At 60.0% G+C, this 26459-nt stretch overlaps 1 protein-coding gene across 1 annotated transcript in view; it reads right to left on the reverse strand.

Annotated features, from left to right (window-relative positions):
- FOXK1 (forkhead box K1) overlaps positions 1–24777 on the reverse strand; it is a 49016-nt gene extending 24239 nt beyond the window's left edge. Inside the window, exon 1 of the mRNA XM_062179963.1 lies at positions 24254–24777. Coding sequence (XP_062035947.1) covers positions 24254–24777 — 524 coding nt within the window. The remainder of the gene's footprint in view (positions 1–24253) is intronic.
- Positions 24778–26459: the final 1682 nt, after the last annotated feature.

Below are 26459 nucleotides of genomic sequence, written 5' to 3' on the forward strand. Positions count from 1 at the left end.
ACGCTCATGCGAGGCCCAGCCTTCCCACCACCGGAATCCTGGGAGGGGAAGGGAAGAGGACGCTGAGAAACAAAGCAGCAATGGCTGGAAAGTGTCCAAATTTGGTGAAAAACAAAGAAGAGAGGAACCTGCAGATGGAAGATGAGCGAACCACACAGAGGACCACCCAAGGAAAGCGTGCGCAGCTCTGAGTAGCAAGGACAGAGCAGCCGGTGGACATCCGTGGCGGGGACAACTCCGGGGTCTTGGTGCTTGGGGCCAGTGCTTGCCCAAGAGCTCAGTGCCCGGACACTCACTCCAGGGAGAAAACATCGACAAACCAGAAGTCACGAAAGCGCCCCACTCCCGGGTGCACAAGATGCCCTGTGAGAAGGCAACGCTCACGGACACACCCCCAGGGACGCTGTGTGGCCGTGGGGAAGTCTGTGTCTTGGACGCCGGTGGAGGGGACACCAGACGACCCCACGACCCCGCTGGCTGCACGTCCACACCTCTGCTCAGGGCAGCTGATCTGTACTGCGCCCAAGGCCAGGATGGCAGCAATGCCCCTGGCAGGTGCAGGCAGGCGGCACCACACAGAGCCGGACAGAAGGCCCATCTCAAGGGCAGAGGCGTCCGTGTCCATGTCCCTCACAAAATGACACCACCGTGGCCAGGGCAGCCACGGGCCAGAGGCGGCTGCACCAGCACTGGGTGGGACCCACAGATCCCAGGCACTGGCAGTGCCACCGCCGGCTTCCTTGATGGTTCCGTGAGCGCTGGGGGAGACTGCGTGTGGCACGCAGACTGCTCTGAAAAGCACCTGCGACTTCCTGTGTGTCCACGATCAGCCACAAGGGCCTGCAGGGCTGGGGGCACGGAAGGGGAGAACCCCCCACAGCTTGGGTCACGTGCCAGCCTGGGCTGTGGTCAGGCAGGGGAAGATCACAAAACCCTGTGGGGATGTCCACCAGGAAGAGGTGGAGATGGCACTGAACGCTCCTTGCTCCCAGCAGGTGGCACGCGGACAACGGGACCCCACGGGCCTGCACCAAAGCAGCAGAAATCCCCACTCTCCCCTCAGGGAGCACGGCTGGGGAGCCCGCAGCCCAGCCTTGTACCATGCTGCAGGGACCCCCTGGGTGCTCACACAGCTCGGGCACTTCCCCTTAGCGTGGCCGCCGGGACCCCAGGGTGTGGCTCGGGTGCCCATCACACCCTGCACACCAGATGGAAATGGACGAGCCGATCTAATTCACAAAAATCAGAACGTGGAGACACTGCCAGGCTGGGCTTTGTATGCCTGGTCCACACTGGTGAGCTGGATACCCAGATGCCCAGGCTCCGAGGGGCAGATCCACAGGCACGGGGCATGTACCTGCCCAGCCGTGTCCCTCACAAGTCATGGCCATACATACATATAAAACATTTCTATTTATTTGAGAGGCAGAGTTACTGACAGAGAGGAGAGACAGAGAGATCTTCCATCTGCTGGTTCACTCCCCAAACAGCTGTAACAGCCATAGCTGGGCCGATCTGAATCCAAGAGTGAGGAGCCAGGAGCTTCTTCTGAGTCTCCTCCCACTGCCCGCCCAGGCTGTTAGCAGAGAGCTGGATTGGAAGAGGAGCAGCCGGGACTTGAACCAGCGCCCGTACGGGATGCCAGCGCCGCATATGTAGACTTTACTTACCACGCCACAGCACCAGCCCCAGACCATACATATTCTTAAATTTTTATTTACTTTCATTTTAAATCTGAAGGACAGAGAAGCAGAGAGATCTTCTACCCTCTAATTCACTCCCTAAATGCCCAACAGAGCCAGGACTGGGCAGGCTAAGGCCAGAAACAAAGAGTTCAGTCCGGGTCTCCCACGTGGACGGCAGGGACTCAAGTACTGGAGACATCGCTGCTGCCTCCCAGGGTGCGCTTGAGCATGGACCGGCCCCTGGCACACCAAACGCCCGCCCTTCTAACCATGGCTTTTCAGAGAAATCTCGTCTAGAGTTCTGCAGAAGTCACAGGGCTCTGAGCACAATTTAAAAATAAACGCCACCTCTTGTCACCTGGTAACAGACGGTACACAGAGGACTCAGAGCCCCGCCCTGCCGGCCGCCTGGCTGTCTGAGCAGGGTTTAATCATCAGTGGACGTGGCCGCACTGGGAAGCCAACAGGGAAGGAGCCACCACCTAGCTCAGCGCGACAGAGCGGCGGATCTCCCAGCACTGCCCCGGCACACCAGGACCGGCCGAGAGCGCAGGTCTGACGCTGCTGACGGTCAGTGTTGCCCTGCGAGGAAGCACGAGAGGCAGGACACACGGACTCGGCTGCCTCTGCCGTGGACAATCGCCCCTGACGGCTGTGTCCCTGCACGTGGTGAGAGGTGTCAACACGGCTGGCAGCACCTCTAGTCCGGCCTTGAGGCCACCGCTCCACGCAGTTATCACTTGAAGGGCCCTGGACAGGATCAGGTAGAGTACAAAAAAAAAAAAAAAAAAAAAAAACCAACCAGCTGATAACGAATAAGCTCAGACAGTCCACCTCTGAGCACCCAAGACCTTCCCCTAGCACCACTGCACCCCCAACCTTGGCTCTTCTGCCTCCAAACTTGAGGGCAAGCCCAGGCCCAGTGCCCGCTTCCCTTCCCACCTTCTCCACCTGCAGTATCTACAGTGCTGGACGGCGGCTTCTGGTGGCCCTGCGTGTGCCACCTTAGAGGTCTGTGTGGCCTCGGGAGGGGCAGCTGGTGACACAGCTACGGCCGCACAGGGCGCGGTGTCGATGGTAAGGCAGGGTGAGCCACCCTCAGCCGGGGGAGGCACACGGCTCTGTGCGTGACCTCCACGGCCATCGTGTCCACGCTCAGGACGGTGTGCCTGTCCCTGGCTCTTCACACCATGCCCCCTGCTGCAGCCCCAGATTCCTGACTACAGCCCCACCCCAGAAACCTCCACAGGGGTCTGAGCTCCTCCGAGAGCACCCACCTCACCCGCCCTGTGACTGCAGGGGCGCTCTGGAATGCCGGGAGTGGGTGGCTGGCACGAGACTCTGGGGTGGCCGGGCCTCAGGCCGGAAGCAGCTCTGTTTCTGCGTGGCCAGCAGGATGGCAGCCGGTCCACACTGGCATCCCTGGCCGCCCTGACCACACTTTCCACATGGGTATTTCCCATCCTGTGGCTCTGGCTGTCACAGGCACACGGGGAGTGAACCAGCAGACGGGTGCTCTGTTGGTGTGCCTGTCTCTCTGCCTCTCAAAATAAATACACAAAAACGTAAAGAGGCGAGAAAGAGCCACACAGAACGGGGAACAAGAGCGAGAATCCAGCGGGCAGCTACACGGCAGCCAGCCCAGCACCGGGGGACAGACGCTACATCTGAGCTTGGCCTCTAAACGAGCCTTGGCCGCAGACTGTCCCACACAGGCCTCCCACCCTGCCCAGGCCCCCGCACCATGACTGGTGCCACACACAGTAGGAGCCACGCCGCGAAGCCCTGACCCCTCTGTGAAGTCTCCAGGCTCCGGCCCCAGCTCGAGGACAATGAAACCACTGACGGCTGTCCTCGTGTCTGGAGCCCACGGTGGGCATCGTCTACACCAGCAGAACGCTCCAGCAAGGCAGCCCACTCTGCCGTGTTCCCTGTGGACACTAGGGTCTTACGCCTGGTTCCCCCGAAGAGGAGGTGGAGGCTCTGGGCGGGAAGTCACCTGTCCAAGTCGCCAAGGCAGCAAAAGGTAGACTCTTCTTAGGCTGTGACCTCCCAAGGCCTCAGATGAGCAAACAAGCTAATTTTGTTAAAATTTTTAAAAGATTTATTTATTTGAAAGTCAGAGTTACATAGAGAGAGGAGAGGCAGAGAGAGAGAGAGAGATCTTCCATCCACTGGTTTACTCCACAAACAGCCACAATGGCTGGTGCTATGCCAATCAGGAGCCAGGAGCTCCTTCCCCATGTGGGTGCAGGGGCCCAAGCACTTGGGCCATCTTCTACTGCTTTCCCAGGCCACAGCAGAGAGCTGGATCGTAAGTGGAGTGGCCAGGTCTCAAACCAGTGCCCATATGGGATGCTGGTGGTCCAGGTCAAGGTGACACAGTGCCGGCGACACAGTGCCGGCCCTTACATTTTTTTTTGACAATAAAGTTAAAGGCATAGAAAGCGCAACAGGGGCCTGTGTTGTGTTGTGACAAGTTAGGCCATTGCCTGCAACGGCAGCATCCTATGTGTGTACCGTTTCAAGTCCTGGCTGCTCCACTTCCGATCCAGCTCTCTGCTGTGGCCTGGGGAAGCAGTGGAAGATGGCCCAAGTCCTTGGGCCCCTGCACCCTGTGGGAGATCCGGAAGAAGCTCCTGGCTTCAGCCTGGCACAGCCCCAGCTGTTGTGGCCATTTGGTGAGTGAACCAGCGAATGGAAGATCAATCCCCTCCCCCCCTTCAAAGTAACTCTGCCTTTCAAACAAATAAAATTAAAAAAAAAAAATAAACAAATAAAATTTAAAAAAAAAGTGTCGCTGAATTAATGAACCACACAAATGAGCTTTAGAAGCCTCCTGCTTTGCCTGTGCTGTCCTAGGGCAGCGAATGACACAGAGCTCACACGGCACTGACTCTGCCCTGGGCACGGCTCTAGGTGCCTCAGCTCCAGCCCTCCCGTTAGACCCATTTCACAGATGACCAACTGTTAACTGGACACCTCCGCACTCCTCAGGGCCGGGGGCTGCTTCTCTTTGTCAAGTGTCACTGTGCAAACATTCAAGACAATGGCGTAATCCACAACTTGACATTTTAAAATACACTGTATTAATCTGAAAGACAGGGAGACACACAGAGATCTTCCATCTGCGGATCCACTCCCCGAGCTGACGCAGGAGCCTGAAGCTGTCTGGGTCTCCCGTGTGGGTGGCAGGGACCCAAGCCCTCGAGCCATGACTGCTGGAATCAGGATGGGAGCCGGGACCCAGCCCCAGCCCTCCCACAGGAACGGGGCCAAGCCGCGTCTTCCCCACTGCATCCCGTGCCTCTCCCTGACATTCTAAAATCCCGCGAATTCAACTTGATTGCAGCAACAATTAGTTCACATTTTGCAAACATCAGATCCTTCTGGAACCTCCCCTTTTCTGGCAGAGCTCATGGGGGTTTGTGGGCAGGGGCAGACGCTTGGCCTGCTGGGACAGTGCCCGGCCCTGTGTTCTTGGGCTCTGGCTCAGCAACACACCCTTTACCTGTGGGTGCCTGGCCTGTGGAGGCCCCAGGAGAAAAGAGGGGTGGCCCCCTTCAGCCCTGGGCCAACAAGCTGGGGGTGGTGGACAGGTCTGTGAAGCCGGGGCTGCTCTGGGAGGCAGAGCACGGGCAGGGCACAGGCTTGGGTGACCCAGGGTCCCTCCCCCACCACGGGACCCCAGCCCTTCTCCAGAAGCAGAGTTTGTTCCCCAGGAGCAGTGGGGGTGGGGGGTGGGGCAAGGGGTTGGACAAGGACCACTCCATACCACGGGGACCATCAGAGAAGTCAACTTTATGCCAACTGGGCCCAATCGCCACGCCCTGTCCAAGGCCATTTACTGCACGGGGATGGCCTCGGCGCTTGCTCTGCACACTGATTTCCACACAGGCCCCCAAAATGAGCAGGGTCTCGGCTAGAGCTCCACCCATGTGACCTCTCCCAAGACCCACTCCTGTTCACCTGTGGGCTAACCGGACCGATGAGCCCCAGATCTGAGGGAGGCACAGCCCTGCTGGGGGCTCCAAGGCCAGGCGGCCGCAGCGCCGGCTCCAAGCAGAACCTCTTTGAAAGGCCTGGCTGAGCTGGGGATCTCGGCTCTGCAGAGGGCTTGTCCTTCCCACACCAGTGCCCACCTGCTACCCAGTGCCAGTCCAGTCGCTGCCTCCACGGTTCCTGGGATTTGAGAAAGTGTGTGGAAAACCCCACGGGAATCCGGAGGAAAAGCTTCTGGGGAAACTGGGTCATCAAACAGATTAATGACACGGGAAAGGGGCCTACTTGTTATGCAAATTGCGCCTCCAGCCGTGGATGCACCCCAGGGGCCTATTCCTCACCACAGTTTTCTGTGAAATAAACTCCGCCTGGTGCCCACTCCCAGCACCGCGGCAGTGCAGGCAGGTGCACCTGCGGCACCTCCCCGACCCCTTACCTGGCCCCGCCCAGGGCCCTCCGTGGAGATCCCAGCTCTTTCCCATCACTGACAAAGACAGGAAACCCTGAGGTCTTAGTTCTTGTTTATAGGAAGAAAGTGCACCACACCCCCGCCGGGTCACCCACATGGTAAGGAGCACAGCCCGCTCCACCAGCCTCCACCGCCGCCCTGGACCATCCCCAATCCCGCACCAGAAAAGGATCCGGCTGCCGGGGCGCCTCCTGAGGACAAGCACAAGGCACCAAGCCCTGTGAGCCGCCAGGTCCAGCAGCCCCCGCCCACCTGCCATCTCAGCTCCCTGCGGCCCTGCCTGCCAGGCGGAACCCTGCGTCAACACCCCCCACCCCTTTACATTGCATGGTGGTGAGACAGGCAGGGCCCTCACAGTCGGGAGGAAACGCAGCCGGCACATAAACACAGAGAACACAGAGACGTCTGCCACCCGCTGGTTCTCTACACGGTGCCCACAATGGCTCAGGCCAGGCCAGGCCAGCAGGAAGCTTCAGGATGGCCCCTGTGGGTGGCAGGGGCCCAGGCTTGGGGCCTCCTGCCTCCAGGGAAGCAAGGCCTGGCAGCCGTGGGCAGGGTGTGTGGGGGTGTCCTCTACGCAGGCACAGTGCCAACAGCTCGCCCCCCACGCTCCCTCTGCCCTGTCTGTCTGGAAAGCTGCGGAGAAAAGCCCCTGTGCAGAGCTCGCCAGGGCACGCGGGGTCCTCCACCCACCGTCACAGTGACCTTGGCAGAACCGTGCCAGAGTCAGGGTCCTGTGACACGGGTCACAGATGCGGCACAGGAGCGGGTGCCTGCAGGCGGGTCACATGGCCGGGGACGGTGGTGCGGGTAAGGTGGGAGCAGGCTACATGCACAGGCTCGGTGAGCTTGGGAAGCCACGAGGCTGGGCTTCAGCAGGGCCCGGGTCTCTTGTTGGCAGTGACTGTCCCCAGGTGAGCCCAGCTCTCAGACCCCTGAGCAGGTGGAGTGCTGATGCTGGTGGCCTCCACGTCCCATCCTGCTGGCCTATCACACATCCAGCAGGGAAGAGGACCCCAAAGGGCGCCTAGAAACAACCACAGGAACCTGTCCACACGCAGTCCTGACTTCCACAAACCACTCGATTAACGAACAAGAAGGGGAGAGGGAAGGAGCTGGAGGGCAGGCAGACACAGACACGAAACGCACACGACCGGGGTGGGTGCTGGGTGCAAGGGTGAGGAAGCTCCTGGGGACGCCTGTGCCCCGCATCAGCGCCTGGGTTAGGGCCCCAGCTCCTCTCGTGGCCGCGCTTCCTGCGAATGCACAGCCTGGGAGGCACAGGTGACGGCTCAAGGACTTGGGTCCCTGCCACCCGTGCTGGAGGGCCACAGGGAGTCCCCGGCTCTGCCTGGCGCAGACAGGGCTGCTGTTGGTATTTGTGGAGCAAACCAGAGGGTGGAAGACCTCTGTCTCTGCCACTCTCTTCCTAGTAGATAAAAATAAGCAAAACCTTTAAAATGGATTGAAAATAAGAAAAATGAACAAAATCCTAAGCTACACTCATGGCCCTGAAGAGCGCCCAGGCTGGGTGCTGGGGAAGTGACAGGCGTGGGGCTCAGTGTGTGCATGGTGGCAGGCGGCCGAGGGGGCAGGGAGATGGCCAGACCGGCTCTTGGGCTCTGGGGCTGACCCAAGGGTTCACAAACGTGATGAGCACTGAAGCTAATGGGAAGTATAGACCCAGACCGGCGTGGTGTGGGAGGCGAGACCCAGACGTGGACATGGTGAACGGACTGGGGGCGCCACGGGCGGGGGGCTGTGCCGAAGGGGAAGGGAGGAGGGGTGGCGCAGCAGGAGGCTGTGCACGGAGACGGCCAAGTGCACGTGGACTTAATGAAAAAAGACGGGGAGGACGTTGGGAGGCTCCAGCGGCAGCCGGCACGGGGACGAAGGGCTCCCGGCCCAGGACCATGCGGGGCAGGAGGAAGGCGAGAAAGCACCAGGAGCGGTGGACGGCAGGACGGACACGTGGGGAAGGAGGCGCAGGAGACGGCTCTGAGGCTCTGGCTCCCGCTCGCCCCGCCCCGGCCACAGCAGCACCTGACCGAAGGGCACCTTTGGGTGAGCCGCTCGCTACCATCCTTGACAACTCCTACTGGCACTTCAAAGAGCCGACGACTGCCACCTCCTAAACCAACTCAGGTACGGGGAGAAGGGAAGCCGACAGCAGCCCGACACCCAACCAGGATGCCTTTGGGTGCAGGGGAAGGGGGCGTCTCCAGGTGGGGGCAGCAGGCACCGGGCGCAGGGCTCCCTGGGGGGCCCTGAAGCTCAGTCCCATGGCCCCGGGCCCCCTCAGCACTCTCGGGACTTGGCCTTCCGGCCTCTGTCACTTTACAGCCTGCAATGAGACCCCAGGGAGGGGCCGTGCGCTCACTCTGCCACGGCGCTGCACAGCCCCCGTTCCGCTTGTATCTGCTGCCCCTGGGCCACAGCTGTCACTCTGAAATGGGGCGACACAGGTGCTCGCAAATCCTTCACACAAGATGCTTCACGTGCTGCTGGTGGCAAAAGCCCCAGAGCAGAGGGTCTGAGGACCTTGCGAAGCCAGCAGCGGCCACTTGCCAGGTGCTGGCGCGCACCCGTTTCCCTACGGCATTGGGTTCCCTGTGTCTAAGGAGGTGGCCCGGTCAGCCCCCACGGGCTCAGGGTAAGTGAGTGCACGCTCAGTTAGCCCTCCCCAGATGAAGTCGCTGCCACGCTGGGCTCAGTGATGCGGATTTCGCAGAGCGCCGCTCCCCCGCCTGAAGCATCCTGGCTTCAATACTCCAGTGCTGAGTTTTGCCGTCGATAATAAAACTGACTTCATGGTGTCCTGCCCCCAACTCTAAGCTGAGTAAAGCCCAACCTGGCTGCCGGGCACCATAACTCTCACACACTCTCCTCCTCTCCTGCCCAGCAAGGAAGGCCCACTGGAGAGGGGCTCCAGGAGCCGGGCCTGGGGCTGGGTGCAGCCCCGTGCCCAGGCCCCACAGTGCCCTGGGCGGTACTCATGTCACCCTTCTCTGAAGGGCCTCCCCCTGCCTGGGGGCTCCCTCACCCCTGTGGGCACCAGCTCCCGCTGGAGACTCCCACCTTGGCAAAGGCATGGCTTCCTCAGGAAGCCCTCACCCCCATCCCCACCCCATCCCCCCACCCCACCCCCCACCCCTGGGATACACGAGGAGCCAGTGCTGCCTTTTGTGCCCTGGCCTACCACTCAACACGTGGCCAGACTCACCCGCCAATCAAGGCAGCCGGCTGAGGGCTCTGAGCCCTCCTTCCAGCACGGGTGCAGCCAACCGCCACCAGAGGCAGGCTGACAGCTCAGGAGAGGTGGGTGGAGGGCAGCCGTGGGCACCACAGAGCCCGGAGCCGGCCCAGCACAGGGCAGTGGTTCAGGCCCGTGTGCCAGCCCCAGGAGCAGAGAGCCACTGAAACAGGAGCTGAGAGAGAAGAGCAAGGCCCCAGGCAGGCTGCAAGGCCACCGGAGGCCTCGAGGGGCCAAAGCCCAAGCCTGGGGGCAACAGTGGCAGTCCCCAGGCAGACAGACTTCTTTTGGGAGAAGCAGAAAATACAAACGGTCCGGAGAGCCTGTAGGACATCACTTCGGTCAATTTAAAAACCTGCACAGTGGGCGGGTGTTGTGATGCAGCGGGGAAAGCCAACGCCTGTGATGCCGGCATCCCATAGGGGCACCGGTTTGAGACCCGGCTGCTCCACTTCCGATTCGGCTCCCTGCTAATAGCCTGGGAAAGCAGAGGAAAATAGCCCAAGTGCTTGGGTCTCCACACCCACATGGGAGATCCAGAAGAAGCTCCTAACTCCTGGCTTCGGCGCCTGGTCCAGCACCCGGTCAAAGCAGCCATCTGGGGAGTGAGCCAGCAGGTGGAAGGGATGGATCTCTCTCTCCCTCCCTTCCCCTCCCTCTTTCCCTCCCTCCCCCTCCCTCTTTCCCTCCCTCCCCCTCCCTTTTTCCCTCTCTCCCTCTACCTCTCTGTAACTCTTTCAAATAAACTTGAATTTAAATTTAAATTTAAAATTTAAAAGATTTGAAAGGCAGAGTTACAGAGGCAGACACAGAGAGATCTTCCATCCGCTGGCTCACTCCCCAGATGGCCAGAGCAGCACCGCTCCAAAGCCAGGAGCAAGGAACTTCCTCCCAGTCTCCCACACGGGTGCAGGGGTCCAAGGACTCCATTGCTTTCCCAGGCCACAGCAGAGAGCAGGATCGGAAATGGAGCAGCCAGGACTCGAACTGAAGCCCACATGGGATGCTGGCACAACAGGCGGGGGCTTTACCCGCTATAATACAGTGCTGGTCCCATAAATAAATCTTTAAAAAAAAAAAAAAATTCCTGCACGGCATCGAGTCCTCTGACACCTGTGTGCAAAGGGGGTGGGGCTCTGCAGCAGCTGCCCCTGGAGGGGGTGGGGCGGCCTCAACCTCATGCTCCACCAGCTGTTCTCTTATTCACCTATTCCCTGAAAGTCGTTACTCAGTTACTTTGATTTATCTGAAAGGCAGTGGGTGGGGGAAGAGACATCTTCTGCCCCTTGTTTCAATCCCCAAATGGCTGCAACAGCCAGGGCTGGGCCAGGCCGAAGCCAGGAGCCAGGAACTCTATCTTGATCTCCTACTCGCGTGGCAGGAACCCAAGTACCTGGGCCATCACCTGCAGCCTCCCAGGATTCGCATTAGTAGGGAGCTGGAATCCAGAGAGGAGGACTCGAACGCAGGCAACGCCAATTCAGGACGCAGGCATCCCAGGTAGCGTCGTAACTGCTGCACCAAAGGCCTACCCCGTTCTCTTATTTAAGAAGGGCTTGAGGCTGGCGCTGCGGCTCAATAGGCTAATCCTCCACCTGCGGCACAGGCACACGGGGTTCTAGTCCCGGTCGGGGTGCTGGATTCTGTCCCAGTTGTCCCTCTTCCAGTCCAGCTCTCTGCTGTGGCCCGGGAGTGCAGTGGAGGATGGCCCAAGTGCTTGGACCCTGCACCCGCATGGGAGACCAGGAGAAGCACCTGGCTCCTGGCTTCGGATCAGCACGGTGCACTGGCCGCAGCAGCCACTGGAGGGTGAACCAACGGCAAAAAGGAAGACCTTTCTCTCTCTCACTGTCTACTCTGCCTGTCAAAAAAAAAAGAGAGAGAGAGAGAGAGAAAGGCTTGAAAAAAATATGACAAAAAGGGGCTGGCGCTTGCAGTGCCAGCGTCCCATATGGGTACCGGTTCAAGTCCCGGCTACTCCACTTTCAATCCAGCTCTCTGTTGTGGCCTGGGAAAGCAGTAGAGGATGGCCTAAGTCCTTGGGCTCTGCACCTGTGTGGGAGACCCGGAGAAAACTTCTGGCTCCTGGCTTTGGGTCGGCGCAGCTTTGGCTATTGCGGCCAACTGGGGAGTGAGTGAATCAGCAGACGGAAGACCTCTCTCTCTCCCTCTCTCTCTCTCTCTCTCTGCCTCTCTTCTCTCTGTGTAACTTTGACTTTCCAATAAATAAATCTTAAAAAAAATATGACAAAAAGTGAACACAGGGCATAGCAGTTAAAGCCACCATCTGCAGTGCTGGCACCCTTTATGGGCACCAGTTTGAATCTTGACTGCTCCATTTCAGATCCAGCTCCCTGCTATGGCCTGGGAACACAATGGAAGATGGCCCAAGTCCTTGGGCCCCTGCACCCGTGTGGGAGACCCGGAAGAAGCTCCTGGCTCTGGCTTTGGACCAGCCCAGCCCCAACCATTGTGGCCATTTGGGGAGTGAACCAGTGGGTGGAAAATCTCTGTCTCTTGTTTCTGTAAACTCCGCCTTTCAAATTAATAAATAAATCTTCAAAAAAAAAAAAAAGTGAGAGTGTCAGTTCCTAGCACACACCCAATGCTTATTTTCTTTTGTACTTTTCTGTATTAAAAATGTTTTTAAATTTTATTTGAGAGGCAACGAAAGAGAAAGAGATGCTGTTCTCCCAAATGTCTGAAATGGCCAATGGCTAAAACAGGGGGCCAGAAACTCAATCCCGGTCTCCGACATGGGTGGCAGAAACCCAATCACTTGAGTCACTTGAGTCGCCTCTGGCCTCCCAGCGTCTGCACTAGCAGGGAGCTCAGGCCGAAGGCTGAGCAAGCAATGTAACCCGCGCACTCCACAGTGTGAGAGGCAGGTGTCTGACCCACTAGACTCAACACCTACCCCTTTTCTGTATTTCTAAAATGTGTTAAAGGACATTTGAACTATTCATCAATTCTGTGGTTCCTTCTCCAACTCACAACCTCTCCTTCACAAAGTGCCCCACCACACAGAGCACGGAGTTGGCCAACTCAGCACGCCCCTATCCTCCCAGCCCACAACAGCCTCCTTCAGTGTCAGCCACTCTGTGCACCCTGCCGAGGTCACTACAACGCGAGCAAGGGGAAGTCTGTCTCTTCAAACCTGCTAGACTTTGGCCCCCGTGCTCTGAACAAGCAGCCAGAAAAACACAAGAGAACAACACGCTCCTGTTCGCTCTGATCTGACAACCTGCAGAGCCAGCACGGAGCAGGGAACAAGCCTGTCCCGCAGCCGGTGCAAGAACGGACCCCTCCCCCGGGAAGATGGTGCAGGACCCCCTGGTCAGGGCCGGCCGCCTCTGCCGGGATGGCTGGGGCAGGCAGGGCCAGTCCACCCCACCGTGATCGATGCAAGGCACCGCGCTTTCCCTCGGCTGGCACCAACCTCACCTCCAGCAGGCAGCTGTCCAGGGTGAGCACAGCAGAGCAGGGACAAGGAGGATGTGGGAGGAGGGGTCTGCCGCCAGGATTCTCCTCGCCACCTGTGCGGCAGGGAGCGTGCCACACCTGGTCACACACCACAGGAAGGCGAGGTCACCTGCCCGGGGCACCCAGGGGCAGGGAAATCACCAGGTCTTTCACTCCAGACTCAGAGCAAAGGAGATACACAGTACAGGGGGAGAAGACACAGTAACCTCCATGGGGAAGCAAGGGCGTACTGGAAACACTGTTGCTAGGAAGAGGAAGCAGGAGGAGATACAACATGAACACTCGGGCTCTGCTGACCTCAGAATATTTGGGAAGCAGAGGGCTCCTGCATCCCTGCGGCCTGGTGGATGAGAACCCCGCGGCCCCGTGTGACACCCTGAGGACACACGTCCCCTTAGCTAGCCTATTTCAGCTAGAAATGCTAAAGTCAGACAAATCTACATAGAGAGATTTCCTACAAAATAATCCCATTTTTGCCTAAAAATATCAGTGTCGATGAGGACACAGCTGGGCAGGCCAGGAGCCCAGGGGGAGGAGGCCGAGGCAGCACGGCGACATGAGGGCGGGTCTGCCTGCTGGGCTGGATCCCGCGCCAGGGACGTGTGGCCACCGGGGACGTTTTTGGGACAGAAGAGGAAATGGGTACAGGGACTGCACAGCAGGCGGCACGCGCTGTGGCACTGAGGACGGAGGGGCCTGGGGGCGCAGGCCCCGCACAGCACGCCTCTGAGCACCGACGCACAGCGGCCATCGGCACCACACCTGCAGCTCTTCTGGAAGCTGGATGTTTTTTCAAAGTGCAAAAGGTAAAATCTAGTGTTCCAAAACCCATCCTGGGAAACACATGCAGGCAGGCAAACACCAACCCTTTAAGAAATAAGGACGATGTTCCCATTCGTATCCCAGCAACAAGTGAGCAGAGCCTCTAGGGGTGAACAGGACCAGAAGACCAGTGACACAAGGCGCCAGGGAAATTCAGCAAGACACACGGCCCCGGGTGCTGCAGCCACGGCCACACGGTAGGCAGACAATGGCACAGAAACAAGCTGGCCTGCTGTGTTCCCATAAAACTTTATTCACAGCCGGAAGGGCTTGGTCCACAGGACGCTGACCCAAAGCGTCCTCATTCTGGTGGGTGTTCAGCAAACCTGGGCACCACCTTTCCTGGCAGTGCCCGGGGGTCCCTGGCCCGGCCTCTGTCGCCTGCAGTCCTCCTCCGCCCGCAGGTGCAGAGTCTGTGAGCTGGTGCAGCCTCCAGAAGATGCCGGCATCCCCGGAGGCTGGGAGCCACCCCCCCCCCATCAGAAACGTGCATAGACTGCGGTGTCACCAAGTGAGCGGGTCGCAGGGAGGCCCTCGGCGTGAGCCTGGCCATGCCCAGTGCTCGCCCTGACGCTCAGTGCCCGGCGGCCACGGCAGGCCCTGCAGGCTCCGGGCAAGGCGCTGTGGACGTTCATCCACCGCTTGCAGCCGAGACTGGCAGACGCGTGTGGAAGTTGGACGTCTGCAGGGTACAAATACAAACTCCAGCACAGCAGCTGGACTCGGCTTACCTGTCAATGACCAGCATGTCCAGAAAACGCTCTACAGTTCCCCTAAACCAGCAGTGTGCCTCTGCTCTCTGGGGTGCTCTGGTCCCAGGACGTGGGCGGAGCCAACACTGAGGCTCCATGGGTAAAGCCACAGTGCCTGTTCCAGTCCCAGCTGTTCCACTTCCGATCTAGCTCCCTGCTAACGTGCCTGGGAAAGCAGTGGAGGGTGGCCCACGTGCTTGGACATCTGTGCCCACATGGGAGACCTGGATGAAGCTCCTGGCTCCTGGCTTCTGCCTGGCCCAGCCCTGGCTGTTCCAGACATCTATGGAGTGAGCCAGCGGATGGAAGAGCTCTCTCTCTCGAGCTCTCTCTCTCTGTGACTCTGACATTCAAACAAATAAATCAAATCTGCAAATGAGAGGCTGGCAATAAGGGAGTCTCCTCTGCAGCTCACTGCCAGTGGCCAGGAGAGGTGGTCCCTCCTGGCTGCAGGGTGTGGGAGCCAGGTCAGCCCCAGTGTACTTACCCTGGGACCCAGGGAGAGTCCACCAGGTACCTCTCATTGGCAGAGGTGGGCTGAGGCCTAGCCACGCCCCACAGCCTGGGACCAGTAGATCCCAGTGTCGCAGGGGACACCACACACATGGCCTTGTCAGTATCACCTGAAAATTGAAGCTGAATTTAAAATTGTGTTCTTCAGCCATAGGGGCCACACGTGCAACGCTGGGCCACAGAGACGCACAAGTGCCCCTGCGGAGGTCTGGCCTAGGGCAGCCTGCTGGGCCCAGTGTGGGAAGGCACGTGCTGCAGGACACAGGGGCGCTGGGGTCCCGGGAGGCTCACCTCCCCACCCCTTCCCAGTCCAGGCTGTGTGGCAGCCCCCAGCCAGGTCCCATGGCCTGCATCCTGGCTCACGGTGTCGGGTTTCGCCCGCTTGCTCAGCCCCACCTCTTGGCTCCCGCACGGGCTAGCCAGGCACGCTGCGCACGCGCGCGCCCCTCCCCACGGAGCGGAAAAAGAAGTGAACTTACACATTCATCACGAGTGGCACACTTGTTTAGAAAGTGAACCTGGAAAAGTGTCGTGAGAAATCCTGACAGCGGACGCTCCCGCGAGAGCTGCGCCTTGTGTGCAGTGGTGGCGGGCGGTGGCGGGGCTAAGGCACCACGTGGAGGCCTGGATGTGGCGCCTGGCTAGGCCTGGCTCAGCCTGGCCGCTGCAGGCGTTTGGGGAGTGAACCAGTGGGTACAAGAGCTTTTTCCCTCTCCCTCTCTCCCCTTCTGTCACTCTGCCTCTCAGTTAAATACATAAAATAAATAAACGTGAAGCACCCACCACGCTGCGCTGACATTACTCTCAGATGTCCACAAAATGCCCTGCGTGAGCCTGGCCGCCCCAGGTAGGCCTGCACCTGCCTGTACCTGCCGCTGTCACTCACGTGCAGCCAGGAGGGAGGTGGCCCACAGGACCCCACCTGCTCACAGGAAGGGAAAGAGAGGTAGTAACTGACACGACGAACGGTGGCAAAGTCAAGACCCAAATACACTAAATTTAGCCAAATTTTGTCACAAGTTACTAACAAGGGCAATGGCTAAATTAAGTAATTTTCAAATTTCTGTAAAAACTCAGGGCCAGCGCTGTGGTGCAGTGGGTTAAAGTCCTGGCCTGCAGTGCCGTCATCCCATATGGGTGCTGGTTCCAGTCCCAGCTGCTCCACTTCCAATCCAGCTCTCTACTATGGCCTGGGAAAGCAGTGGAAGATGGCCCAAGTCCTTGGGCCCCTGCACTACATGGAAGACCTAGAAGAAGCTCCTGGCTCCGGATCAGCTTAGCTCTGGCTGTTTCAGCCATTTGGGGAGTGAACCAGTAGATGGAAGATCTCTCTCTCTCTCTCCCTCTCCCACTACCTCTCTGTAACTCTGTCTTTCAAATAAATAAAATAAAAATTTAAAAATAATTTCTGTGAAATTTTGGGGCCAGGTGTTGTGGTACAGCAGGTTAGGCCGTAACTTGGGACATCTGCACTCCCCATCAGAGACAGCATTTGAGATCCAGTGTCGCCTGCACTGCTGATCCAGCTCCCTGACAATGCTCACCTGGGAAGCTGCCAGTGATGGCCCCTGTCCTTGGGCCCCTGCCATCCATGTGGGAGACCTGGAGATGGTTCCTGCCCCCGGCTTCAGCCTGGCCTAGCCCTACCTGTTGTGGCCATTTGGGGGGTGAACCGGAGAATGGAAAATCTCTCTCTCTCTTTCTGTCACCTTGCCTTTCAAATAAACACACAAGTCTTTAAAAATATGCTTCTGCTGTGAACCTAAACTGCTCTAAAAAAGTCTTTAAAGAGCGTGCTGGGGGCTGGCGCTGTGCAGTGGGTTGAGCCTAAGTGCACCACCAGCCCTCGTTTCAGAGTCTGGTTCAAGCCCCAGCTAATCTGCTTCCGATTCAGCTCCTTGCTGTTGCACTGGGAAAGCAGTCAAGATGGCCCAAGCACTTGGGGCCCTGTCACTGATGTGGAAGGCTGGGATACAGTTCCCGGCTCCTGGCTTTGGCCTGGTCCAGCACCGGCCATTTCGGCCACTTATGCAGGGAACCAGAAGATCTCTCTTTCTGTCTCTTCTCTCACTGTCTCTCTGCCTTTTTCAGATAAATAAATCTTTTTTAAAAAAATATGCTGTGTCAGGGCCGGTGCTGTGGCACAGCACGTTAAGCTGCTCCTGTAACGCCAGCATCACCCAGGACTGCCAGTTCAAGTCCTGGCCGTTCAACTTCGGATCCAGATCCCTGCTGGGAAAAGCAGCACAGACTGGCCAAGTGTTTGGGCTCCTGCACCCCCGTGGGAGACCCGGAAGAAGCTCCTGGCTCCTGGCTCCAGACCAGCGTGGCTCCCAGGAAACTCAGGAGCAATGGGGGGAGGGTCCTGAGCGGGGAGATCAGTCACCCCTCTCTCAGCAATGGACTCTGTTGCGGCCATTTAGGGAGTAAACCAGTGAATGGAAGATTCTTCCTCTCTCTCTCTCTCTTTCTCTCTGTCTCTGTCTCTGTCTGTCTCTCCCTGTGACTCTGCCTTTCAAATAAAAAATAAATCTTTAACCCGTGGGTGCCCAGACATCTCTGGGTGTCCCGACGGCCGAGGTGTGATGTTGCTTGGCAGGAGTCGTTGCAAAGGCAGGACGCAGCCGTGGGCTTCAGCGAGACAGATCGCGAGAAAGCCCGCGAGGCGCGCTGGACCCCACGCTGCGGCTTCCCTGCTGCCCTCATTGATGTGGGAGCCAGTGCAGGAGGGGCACAGCAGATCACCCGCAGCCACGACGGCAGAAGCCAGAGACGAACAGTTTTATATATATATTTTTTTTATCATTTTCTTTTTCTTTTTCTTTTTTTTTTTTTTTTTTTTAATTTTTGACAGGCAGAGTGGACAGTGAGAGAGAGACAGAGAGAAAGGTCTTCCTTTTGCCGTTGGTTCACCCTCCAATGGCCGCCGCGGTAGTGCGCTGCGGCCGGCGCACCGCGCTGATCCGATGGCAGGAGCCAGGTGCTTCTCCTGGTCTCCCATGGGGTGCAGGGCCCAAGCACTTGGGCCATCCTCCACTGCACTCCCTGACCACAGCAGAGAGCTGGCCTGGAAGAGGGGCAACCGGGACAGGATCGGTGCCCCGACCGGGACTAGAACCCGGTGTGCCGGCGCCGCAAGGCGGAGGATTAGCCTGTTGAGCCACGGCGCCGGGCAGTTTTATATTTTAAGAAATACTCTTACCTTAAATTATTTTTGTTGTGAGAAATATCTTTTTTACAAAAAGCAGTTATTTTTCAAGTAGGCTTACTAGTGCTATTTTTGAGACCAGTGTGTGTATATGTACATATATAAATAAACATACATCTGTACTACATCTCTGTTTTAATTTCTAATGAGGTAAAAGCCAACAGATGTATCCCACATAAATCAAAGCACTTTGGGGCCCCCAGTAATGCGTAAGGATAAAAGAGGGCCCTGAAACCAAAAAATCGGAGAATTGCCAGTGTAGACAAAGGGCAGTCCAGAGGCAGTGCTGCCCCAAAGGGAACCGTACCCTCTGGCACTTAGCGTGGCTCCCAGGGAGCTCAGGCGCCATGGGGGCAGGGTCCTGAGTGGGAGAACAGTCACCCCTCTCTCAGCAAGCACACACATGCTGGGATGGCTGCGGCAGGTCACAGACGGAGGGCTGGCATCGCATCACGGCACGGCTCAGACACCTCACTTCCACAGCACAGCGCTGGTGCCAGTCCTCGCTCCTCTGCTTCCAATCCAGCTCCCTGCTAACGCACCTGGGAAGGCAACAGAGGACGGCCCAAGTGCTTGAGTCCCTGTCACCAACAGGTGGAACTCGGGCTCCTGGCTTTGGCCTGGCCTAGCCTCAGCCGTTGCTGCCATTTGGAGAGCCAACCAGCGCATGGGAGATCTCTCTCTGCCTCTCCCTCTCTCTGTCCCTCCACCTTTCAAACAATGTTTTTAAAAATCACAGATAAGGTACCCACGTCCATTCTGTACATCTACTGATGAGCTCTGCCCGCTGGGAGTCACTCCATGGAGAAAAGCCACACGTCTGCCAGCATGGGGCTGGCCTGTCCACGCACAGCGGCCCTGAGAGAGGCCACCCACGGGGGCCCGGCCTGGCCCGCACACTCCTGGCAGTGCCGGCTGGCCTCCCGTCTCCTGCACAAACTCTGGAGCTGCGTCCGTCTGCACACACTCCACGCCGCTCCCGCTCGCTTTTTAATTAGCCAGCAACATTTTACCAGGAAACTAAAACTCGTGAAAGTGATGGTCGCAATGAAAATTAACTACAAGATCGTGAAGGAGTCGCGACTCAAGGCCCACTTCCAGGAAATCAAAGTGAAGGCATTTTATATAATCCTCTCATTTTAATACGAAATGCTGTAAATGTAGAGTAATTATGGAAATGAGGCAGACTGCGATGTGAGTTGTCATTAATTTAACAAGTTTATCCCCTGACAGTCGCAAGATGCAAAACCAGCAAACAGTGAATTACTCTGTCTCAATCAAATGCGGTAGCTGCATATCGGCACATAGTTTCAAACAAAGCTGTGTATTTTTCCAAAGTGTTAGACAGGAACACCATTAAGACGCCGCGTTCTGCACGGCCCTGCCCCTCACCCGAAGGACACGGGCTTTCTCACCCCCGTGGATTCGGCTCAGCACAGACTGCACGGAGAGCAACGCTTTTCACGGACCGACTTTCTTCATTCTGTATAATTTGTCTAGCATGGGTGGTAAGCCCACAAAACTCGCCGTGAACTGGATCCTAACAATGTACTGGCTCCCAATTTGCTGCACTGCCACGAACCTTTTTAAAGTCAGTCTTCAACAAGAAGACAGTCTAAGTTGGAAGTGATATCTGTGACATACAGAGCCAACCAGCAAGAAGCCAGGAGAGAGCCTCCCGTCGGAGCAGCCCTCCTGTCCGGCCCAGGACTGGCCCAGGCGTCCTCTCTGCCAGCCACTCCCCACGCGCTCCCAGCCCCAAGCTCAAAGGCTCAGCTTCTCCCCATCCCACACAGGCTCCCGTGGGAAAACTTGGGCTTGCGCGAGATCTTCACCTGCGTCTGTCACCTCCAGTCCCAGGGTGCCCAGGACCGGCTCTCAGGGGGTCAGGCCCAGTGACACCTTGCTCCTGCAGCTGCCCCCCGGGCCACAGACAGACTGACCCGCCCCTAGCCCCGGTCTTTCCACCTTGCAGGGCAGTGGGTGCCCTTCTGGGTGGGGAAAACCCCACCTCGTCTGGGTTGAGCTCTCCCCGCAGGAACGAGGCTCGCCTGGAGTTCTCTCTCATCCCAGGCAAAACCCAGCGCAGCTCGTTCCCAACCCCCCAACAAGCCGCGACCCAGCGGCTCCCCTGGGAAGGGGAGGGGGTGCCAAGGGTGGGGGTGCTGCAGAAGAAAGGCCTTGACCGCCCCTCTGAGCAGGCACTGGGGCACCGGGCACTGCCCCGCGGGCTTCACCAGTCCCGTGAGCTTCCCAGTTGATTCAGGAAGCAATGTCTGATCACTAGCTCCAGGATGGCTCATGACCAACTCCACAGTCTCACGAGGCCAGGCGGGAACAGGGGACACGCGTGTTTCCATCGGGCCTGACAGCCAAGTGGGCAGTGAGTGTGGGGGGGGGGGCAGTGAGTCCGTGTGTGGTGGTGGGGGGGCAGTGAGCGCGTGTGTGGTGGGGGGTGGTTACCATTCCCAACTCCACCTGCCAGGGGCAGAAGCTGTCACTCACGACACCCGCCGCTGACAGTGGCCTTTCCGAAGGTGGGGCGTGCCAGCCGCCCGGGACCTGTCGCTGGCAGCCAGAGGGGACAGCAGCACGGGACAGGATCAAGCCAGCGGGCTTTCTGCTTCCCGATGGGAGCAGGCACGAACTAACAGGCAGTTTCAGTAAAAAGAAAAAAAAACCCAAACAACAGTCTGATCAAATCCCGGGATCCAACAACCTACTTACTGGAGTGAGGATGAGGGAGGCGGACACGGGAGACCGATGCCCGGGGACCCAGCCTCTGGGAGCCCACATGGGACCAACAGCCTGGTTTCCCCAATGAATGAATGAACTGCAGCAAGAAAAATGGGGCGGGGGGAGCCCGTGGCAGACGAGAGACAGAGAGCTCCTCGGCCAGCCGGGTGTGGGGGCGTGCACGGGCTCTGGACTCAAACAAACAAACAGTGAGCAAAAGCCAGGGCGATGCCCGCGCCATGGGCAACAAATCACGATTCGTTTTTTAGCTGTGATAATGACACTGTGGTTAACTTTTTGACAAAGAAGTCTTATCTCTCAAGAGTTTACTAAATATTCACATCTGTGATTCCCAGTGGTTGGGCGGGACTGGGCGCGGGCAGGCGAGCGTGGCTCTGCTCTTCCTTGGAGTGCTCTGTAACCCAAAGGAGCCACGCTCCTCGCAGGCAACTTGGAGCACACAGAAGGGAAAGGAGAACGGGACGCCCGTACATCTTAGCCCCCGACGCTCCTCCCCCCAGTGTCCTGCTTTCACCACAGGAACTCCTGCTCTCCACCAAGGCGGAGCTTGGAGGGTGGTGTGGGAGTGGGGGCGACAAGGGGCTGTGGGTGCGACCTCTCCTCCGGCCCAGGAAACCAAGCTACGTCACACACGCGCACACACATGGTTCCTCCACTACAAACTCACTGGGTCATTGATTCGTCCATTCAACAGACACCGTGCAGGTGCTGTGCGCCGCCGGCTCCCGTGCCGGTCAGCGATGCCTGAAGACGCTAACCTCTCAGCCCAGGCTCAGCGCTCACGCTCGGGAAGAAATGCCAGGACGGCGGCCGGGGTGAAGCAAACCCTGACCCTGGACGCGGCACCCTCCCCTCTGCCCGAGGCTCCTGAGGCTGGAGCCCTCAGCAGCCCACAGGGCAGCACAGAACCAGCTATTTCAGCTACGCCCGAGCCTTGTTTTCCTACTGATAATCGGACACGCCGGGGCTGGCGTTGCAGCACCGTGGGGTAAGCTGCCGACTGGCGGGCTCACGTCCCACATCGGAGCACCTGAGCCGCAGTCCTGCTTCCAATCCAGGTCCCCTCTGACGCGCCTGGAAAAGCAGCAAATGGCCCAGAATCAGAGTTCTGGGCTGTCGGCTTCGTCCTGACCCAACCCTGGCCAGTTGGGGAATGAACCAGAACACGATCTCTCTCAGTCTCTCCCTGTCACTCTGCCTTTTCAATACATAAAAAATAAAGAACCGTAAACACCTCTTAGGTCAACTGTTAAGAAAACAACAACACTGAGCACCGGGAAGCACAGGCCTCCAGTCCCCGAGGGGCGGCTTCCGGAGCCTCTCCTAGGAAGGAGGTGACCACGTGAGTGTGTGGCACACGCCAGCGTCACCCAGGGGCCCCGTCCTGAGGTGGGCAAGGCGGCGGCTCAGGACGAAACGGGAAGGTTTTCAGGAACGGAGTGGCCATCAACACAATGCGAAGCCACAGGGCCTCTGGCGACCATGGCCCCCGGAACCCACACGCACACTCAAGGCAACAAAATCTGTAGCTTCCTACCTTCCAGCGGGAACCGCGAGAGCCTGAGAGGAGGCCACCGCAACCGTTCTCCAAGAGAAACACTCACACAGCAACACCCTGGCTTCGGACTCATTACAAGACCTCGAAGACTGGAAAGGTGCTAAGCACCAGACCCTTGGCCTCGCTCTTACAAGACGCCGTGCGCACCTCGCAGGTCTGCGCGAGGGAGGGGACACACGGACGTCCGCTTGATGGGTTTCCTTCCGCACACCTGCCCTGAGCTTGTCCGGTTCCCATCACTGCCCACACGGTGCTGTTCGGAGGCAAAGCCGACGTCGAACAGAGCCAGCCGGGCTCGGCACAGCAGCTCTTGCCGCACGTGCGCAGCACCGAGTCAGCAGGAGCGTGTGTGCGTGCGAGGGGTCCACCTGCTCCACGAGGCACCCACTAAGAACCTAAGCTCCCTGGGAGTATAAACCCGCACAGCACGTTTCAGCGGTAACAGACTTGTGCTGGCACGTTCAGGGCACGACCCGGGGACTCGGTGAGCCGAAACGGCGCTAGTGGGAAAGTCCCATTCAGGATCCTGGCTAGGTGTGTACCTGCCCACCGGCTGGCGCAGGAAGCCCTGGACACGAACCGTTCCAGGGGAGCGCACGAGGCACGGGTGCAGGGGCGGCGCAGCCCACTCTCCCCGGGGAGCCATGTCCCTGCCATGGTCTCACCAGGGCAGCCCCCACCCCTAGCGCATTTAAGAGCGTGTCGGCAACGGGACAGGGTGCAGAGTCACTTCAGGGTTTGTGTGAGCGGGAGGCAGGGCGCACCTTTTGGCTTTGGAAAATGAAGGTAAGCGTTCCCTCTCACACCCCAAGGCGGGCGTGAGTCATCCCCAGGGCAGCACTTGAAAACTGTTCACTGCCGGATTTATGACCGGGCGGGCGGAGGCCCTGGCGAGGTGGGGGTGCTGGGGTTCACGGAAACGGACGTTGGGCCCTGGGAATCACCTGCAAACCCGCCCTGGCTCAGGACAGAGCGATTGGACGGACAGGCGCGGGGCAGAACCACGTCAAGCGAACGTGAACACACGGTGTGCGGCGAGCAGCAAACAGAAAAAGAAAGTGCCTCCGGAGGAAGTGAGCCATTACTCAGGCTTTCTCCCAGGCAGGGCTGCAGGGTCAGGACCGCTCCGGGCAGCGGGTGCGGGGCGCAGAGAGCAAGGGCACCCAGGGCACCCCGCAAGCCTGCCTGCGCCTGTGCGTCCGGGGGTCTCCAGCCGGCCGAAGGGCCTTCCACACTGGCCACCCCGTCTCCCGCCTGCTGAGCCTCCCTAGGCAGACCTGCCCCAAGGGTCCCCACCGCCCCATGGCCCTTAGACTGGGCACCTCCCAGCCACCCTCCTAGGTGTCCAGAGGGGCCGGGGGGCCCAAGATCGGCAGGCTGGGATGGTCCCCTGGATTCAGGCGCACGGGGATTGGCGTCCACCCCAGGGATGGAGGAGCAGTGGTTGAGGAGCGGGGTCCAGGGGTGTCCCTGGAGGCTCAGGCTGGGCAGGGGAGGGGCCGGGCAGCGGGGGAGGGGCGGGTTTCCCGCGGGGTCCAGGGTGTCCTTGGCCCGGCCGGGTAGGGGCAGCGGTCGGGAGTGACCGGGGTGGGGGATCAAGGTGACCGAGGGGCTCCTCCGGCGGGGGTCCGGATAACCGGGGGCTCGGCCGTCAGGGGTTCGCGGTAGCGGGGTTCGCGGACGGGGTGGCCCCCGGGGGCGGCGGCGGGCCGGCGGGGTGACCCCGGGGGCGGCCCGCGGGGCGCACTCACTGCTTGGGCAGCTGCAGGGCGGGCGCGCCGCGCCGCTGGAAGGCGCCGTCCACGAAGACGCCGTTCTTGCCGAGGCAGCGCAGGTAGAAGTGCGGCTCCTGGAAGCTGAGCTGCAGGTGGCGCCGCGAGATGAAGCTGGACAGGCCCATGCTCAGGTCCACCGAGCCCTGCGACGAGTTGCGGCCGATGGTGACGCTCGGCTGCCGCATGAGGAACTCGAACTCGCGGCCCTCGAGCCGCGCCAGCGCCGGCCCCGGGCTCTGCCGCACCGAGGCGGCCGCCGCGGCCACCAGCGCCGGCGCCGCGCCCGCGCCCCCGCCCGCGATCGCGCCCGGCGGCGGCGGCGGCGGCGGCCCGGGCGGGGGCGGCGGCGGCGGCGGCGGCGGCCCGGGCGGGGGCGCGGCGGCCGCGGCGGCGGCGGGGAAGGCGGCGGCGGCGGCCGCGGCGCACAGCACGGGGCTGCAGGGCGCCGAGCGCAGCGCCAGCAGGGCGCGGGCGCCGCTGTCCTCGCCGACTTCGGCCATGTTCGCGCAGCGCCGGCGGCTCCGCGGCGGGGTGGAGGCGCGGGGGGCGGGGAGGCCGGCGCGGCGCGCGCGGAAACCCGGGCCGGACCGGCGAGGCGGCGCGGAGCGGAGCTGGAGCCGCCGGCCCCCCCCCCCCCCGCGCGCCCCGCCCCCAGCCCGCGGCGCTCGGCCGGCCCCCGCGGGACGCCCGCCCTGCCCGGCCCGGCCCCGCGGGACGCGGGCACCGCCCCGAAGCGGCCGGCCCGCCAGCTGTGGCCCCGGGCGGCGCCGGAGCGAGGGGCTATGGCGCGATCCCGAAACACTTGCCTGGCTTTCACGGTCCCCCTCGCTGCCTAAAACTTTGCGGTCGCTCATGCACTCAACAAACGCGCCGCGTCCGAGCCTCTCTCCATCTCTAACCCGGCTCGTGCCTCGCTAAGTTATCCAGGCCCCCTCATTTTTAATTATCTAGTGTGGGCGATACCCGCGTCCCCCGGCCCTGGTGGAGCCCACAGCCGGGCGGCGCCGGCAGATCCGATCGGTGCGAGGCGCCCACGGCCGAGCCGAGCCGGGCGCTGGCCGGTCCCTGGGCGCTCCGGGGCGCAAACGCCGGGCGGGCGACCGCACCCGCGAAGAGAGACCCTGCCTGTAGGCTGAGGGGGCGTGCGGAGCTCGAGCCTGTCCCGAGCGAGGACCCCTGAGCTGGGGGCCCAAGGGTGGGCTGGAGCTGAGCAGGGTTCCAGGACAGGAGCCCCTGGCGCTGGAGAAGGCGCCTGGCGATGACCTGTTCACAGGAGGCTACGGAGCGGGGAGGGGCTGTGCTGGGTCATCGAGGGTCTGGGGCTCCCGCAGAACCTGCACACCGGGGTCTGAAATGCGACCTCTTGGGCTGCAGGGAGCCTCGCGCTGAACGGGGGTCGCAGCCATGGTGCGAGGCGGGTCAGGGGGTCAGGACGCTGCTGGACCAGGCCAGAGAGGAGGGGGATGGAGAGGAGCCGAGTGGACCACACAGTATTGCCCTCTGAGGCCTGCCTTGACGCACAGCTGGTTAAGCCAATGCATGCAGCCCCGGCATCCCATAGCCGAGCGGCAGTCCCAGGTGCCCCGCTGCGGCCCAGCTCCCTGCTCATGCTACTGGGAAGGCACCTGAAGATGGCCCAAGTGCTTGCGCCCCTGCTGCCCACGTGGGAGTGGCTCCTGGCTTCTTCCTGGCCCAGCCCCTGGCTGTTTAGGATGTGGGGAGTGAACCAGCCGATGGAAGCTCTCTCTCTCTCTCTCTCATCCCTTTCTCTGTCCCTTTGCCGTTCAAGTAAGTAATAAATTTTAGTAATAAATAAATATTGATCTGATAGAAAGGGGAAGGGGGGCCGGTGCCTTGGCTCAACAGGCTAATCCTCCGCCTGCGGCGCCGGCACACCAGGTTCTAGTCCCGGTTGGGGCGCCGGATTCTGTCCCGGTTGCCCCTCTTCCAGGCCAGCTCTCTGCTGTGGCCCGGGAGTGCAGTGGAGGATGGCCCAAGTGCTTGGGCCCTGCACCCCATGGGAGACCAGGAGAAGCACCTGGCTTCTGGCTTCGGATCAGCGCAGTGCGCCGGCCACGGCTGCCATTGGAGGGTGAACCAACGGCAAAAAGGAAGACCTTTCTCTCTGTCTCTCTCTCTCTCTGTCCACTCTACCTGTAAAAAAAAAAAAAAAAAAAAAGGA

The sequence above is a fragment of the Lepus europaeus genome, chromosome 21, assembly GCF_033115175.1.
Source record: "Lepus europaeus isolate LE1 chromosome 21, mLepTim1.pri, whole genome shotgun sequence".
Classification (NCBI taxonomy): domain Eukaryota; kingdom Metazoa; phylum Chordata; class Mammalia; order Lagomorpha; family Leporidae; genus Lepus; species Lepus europaeus.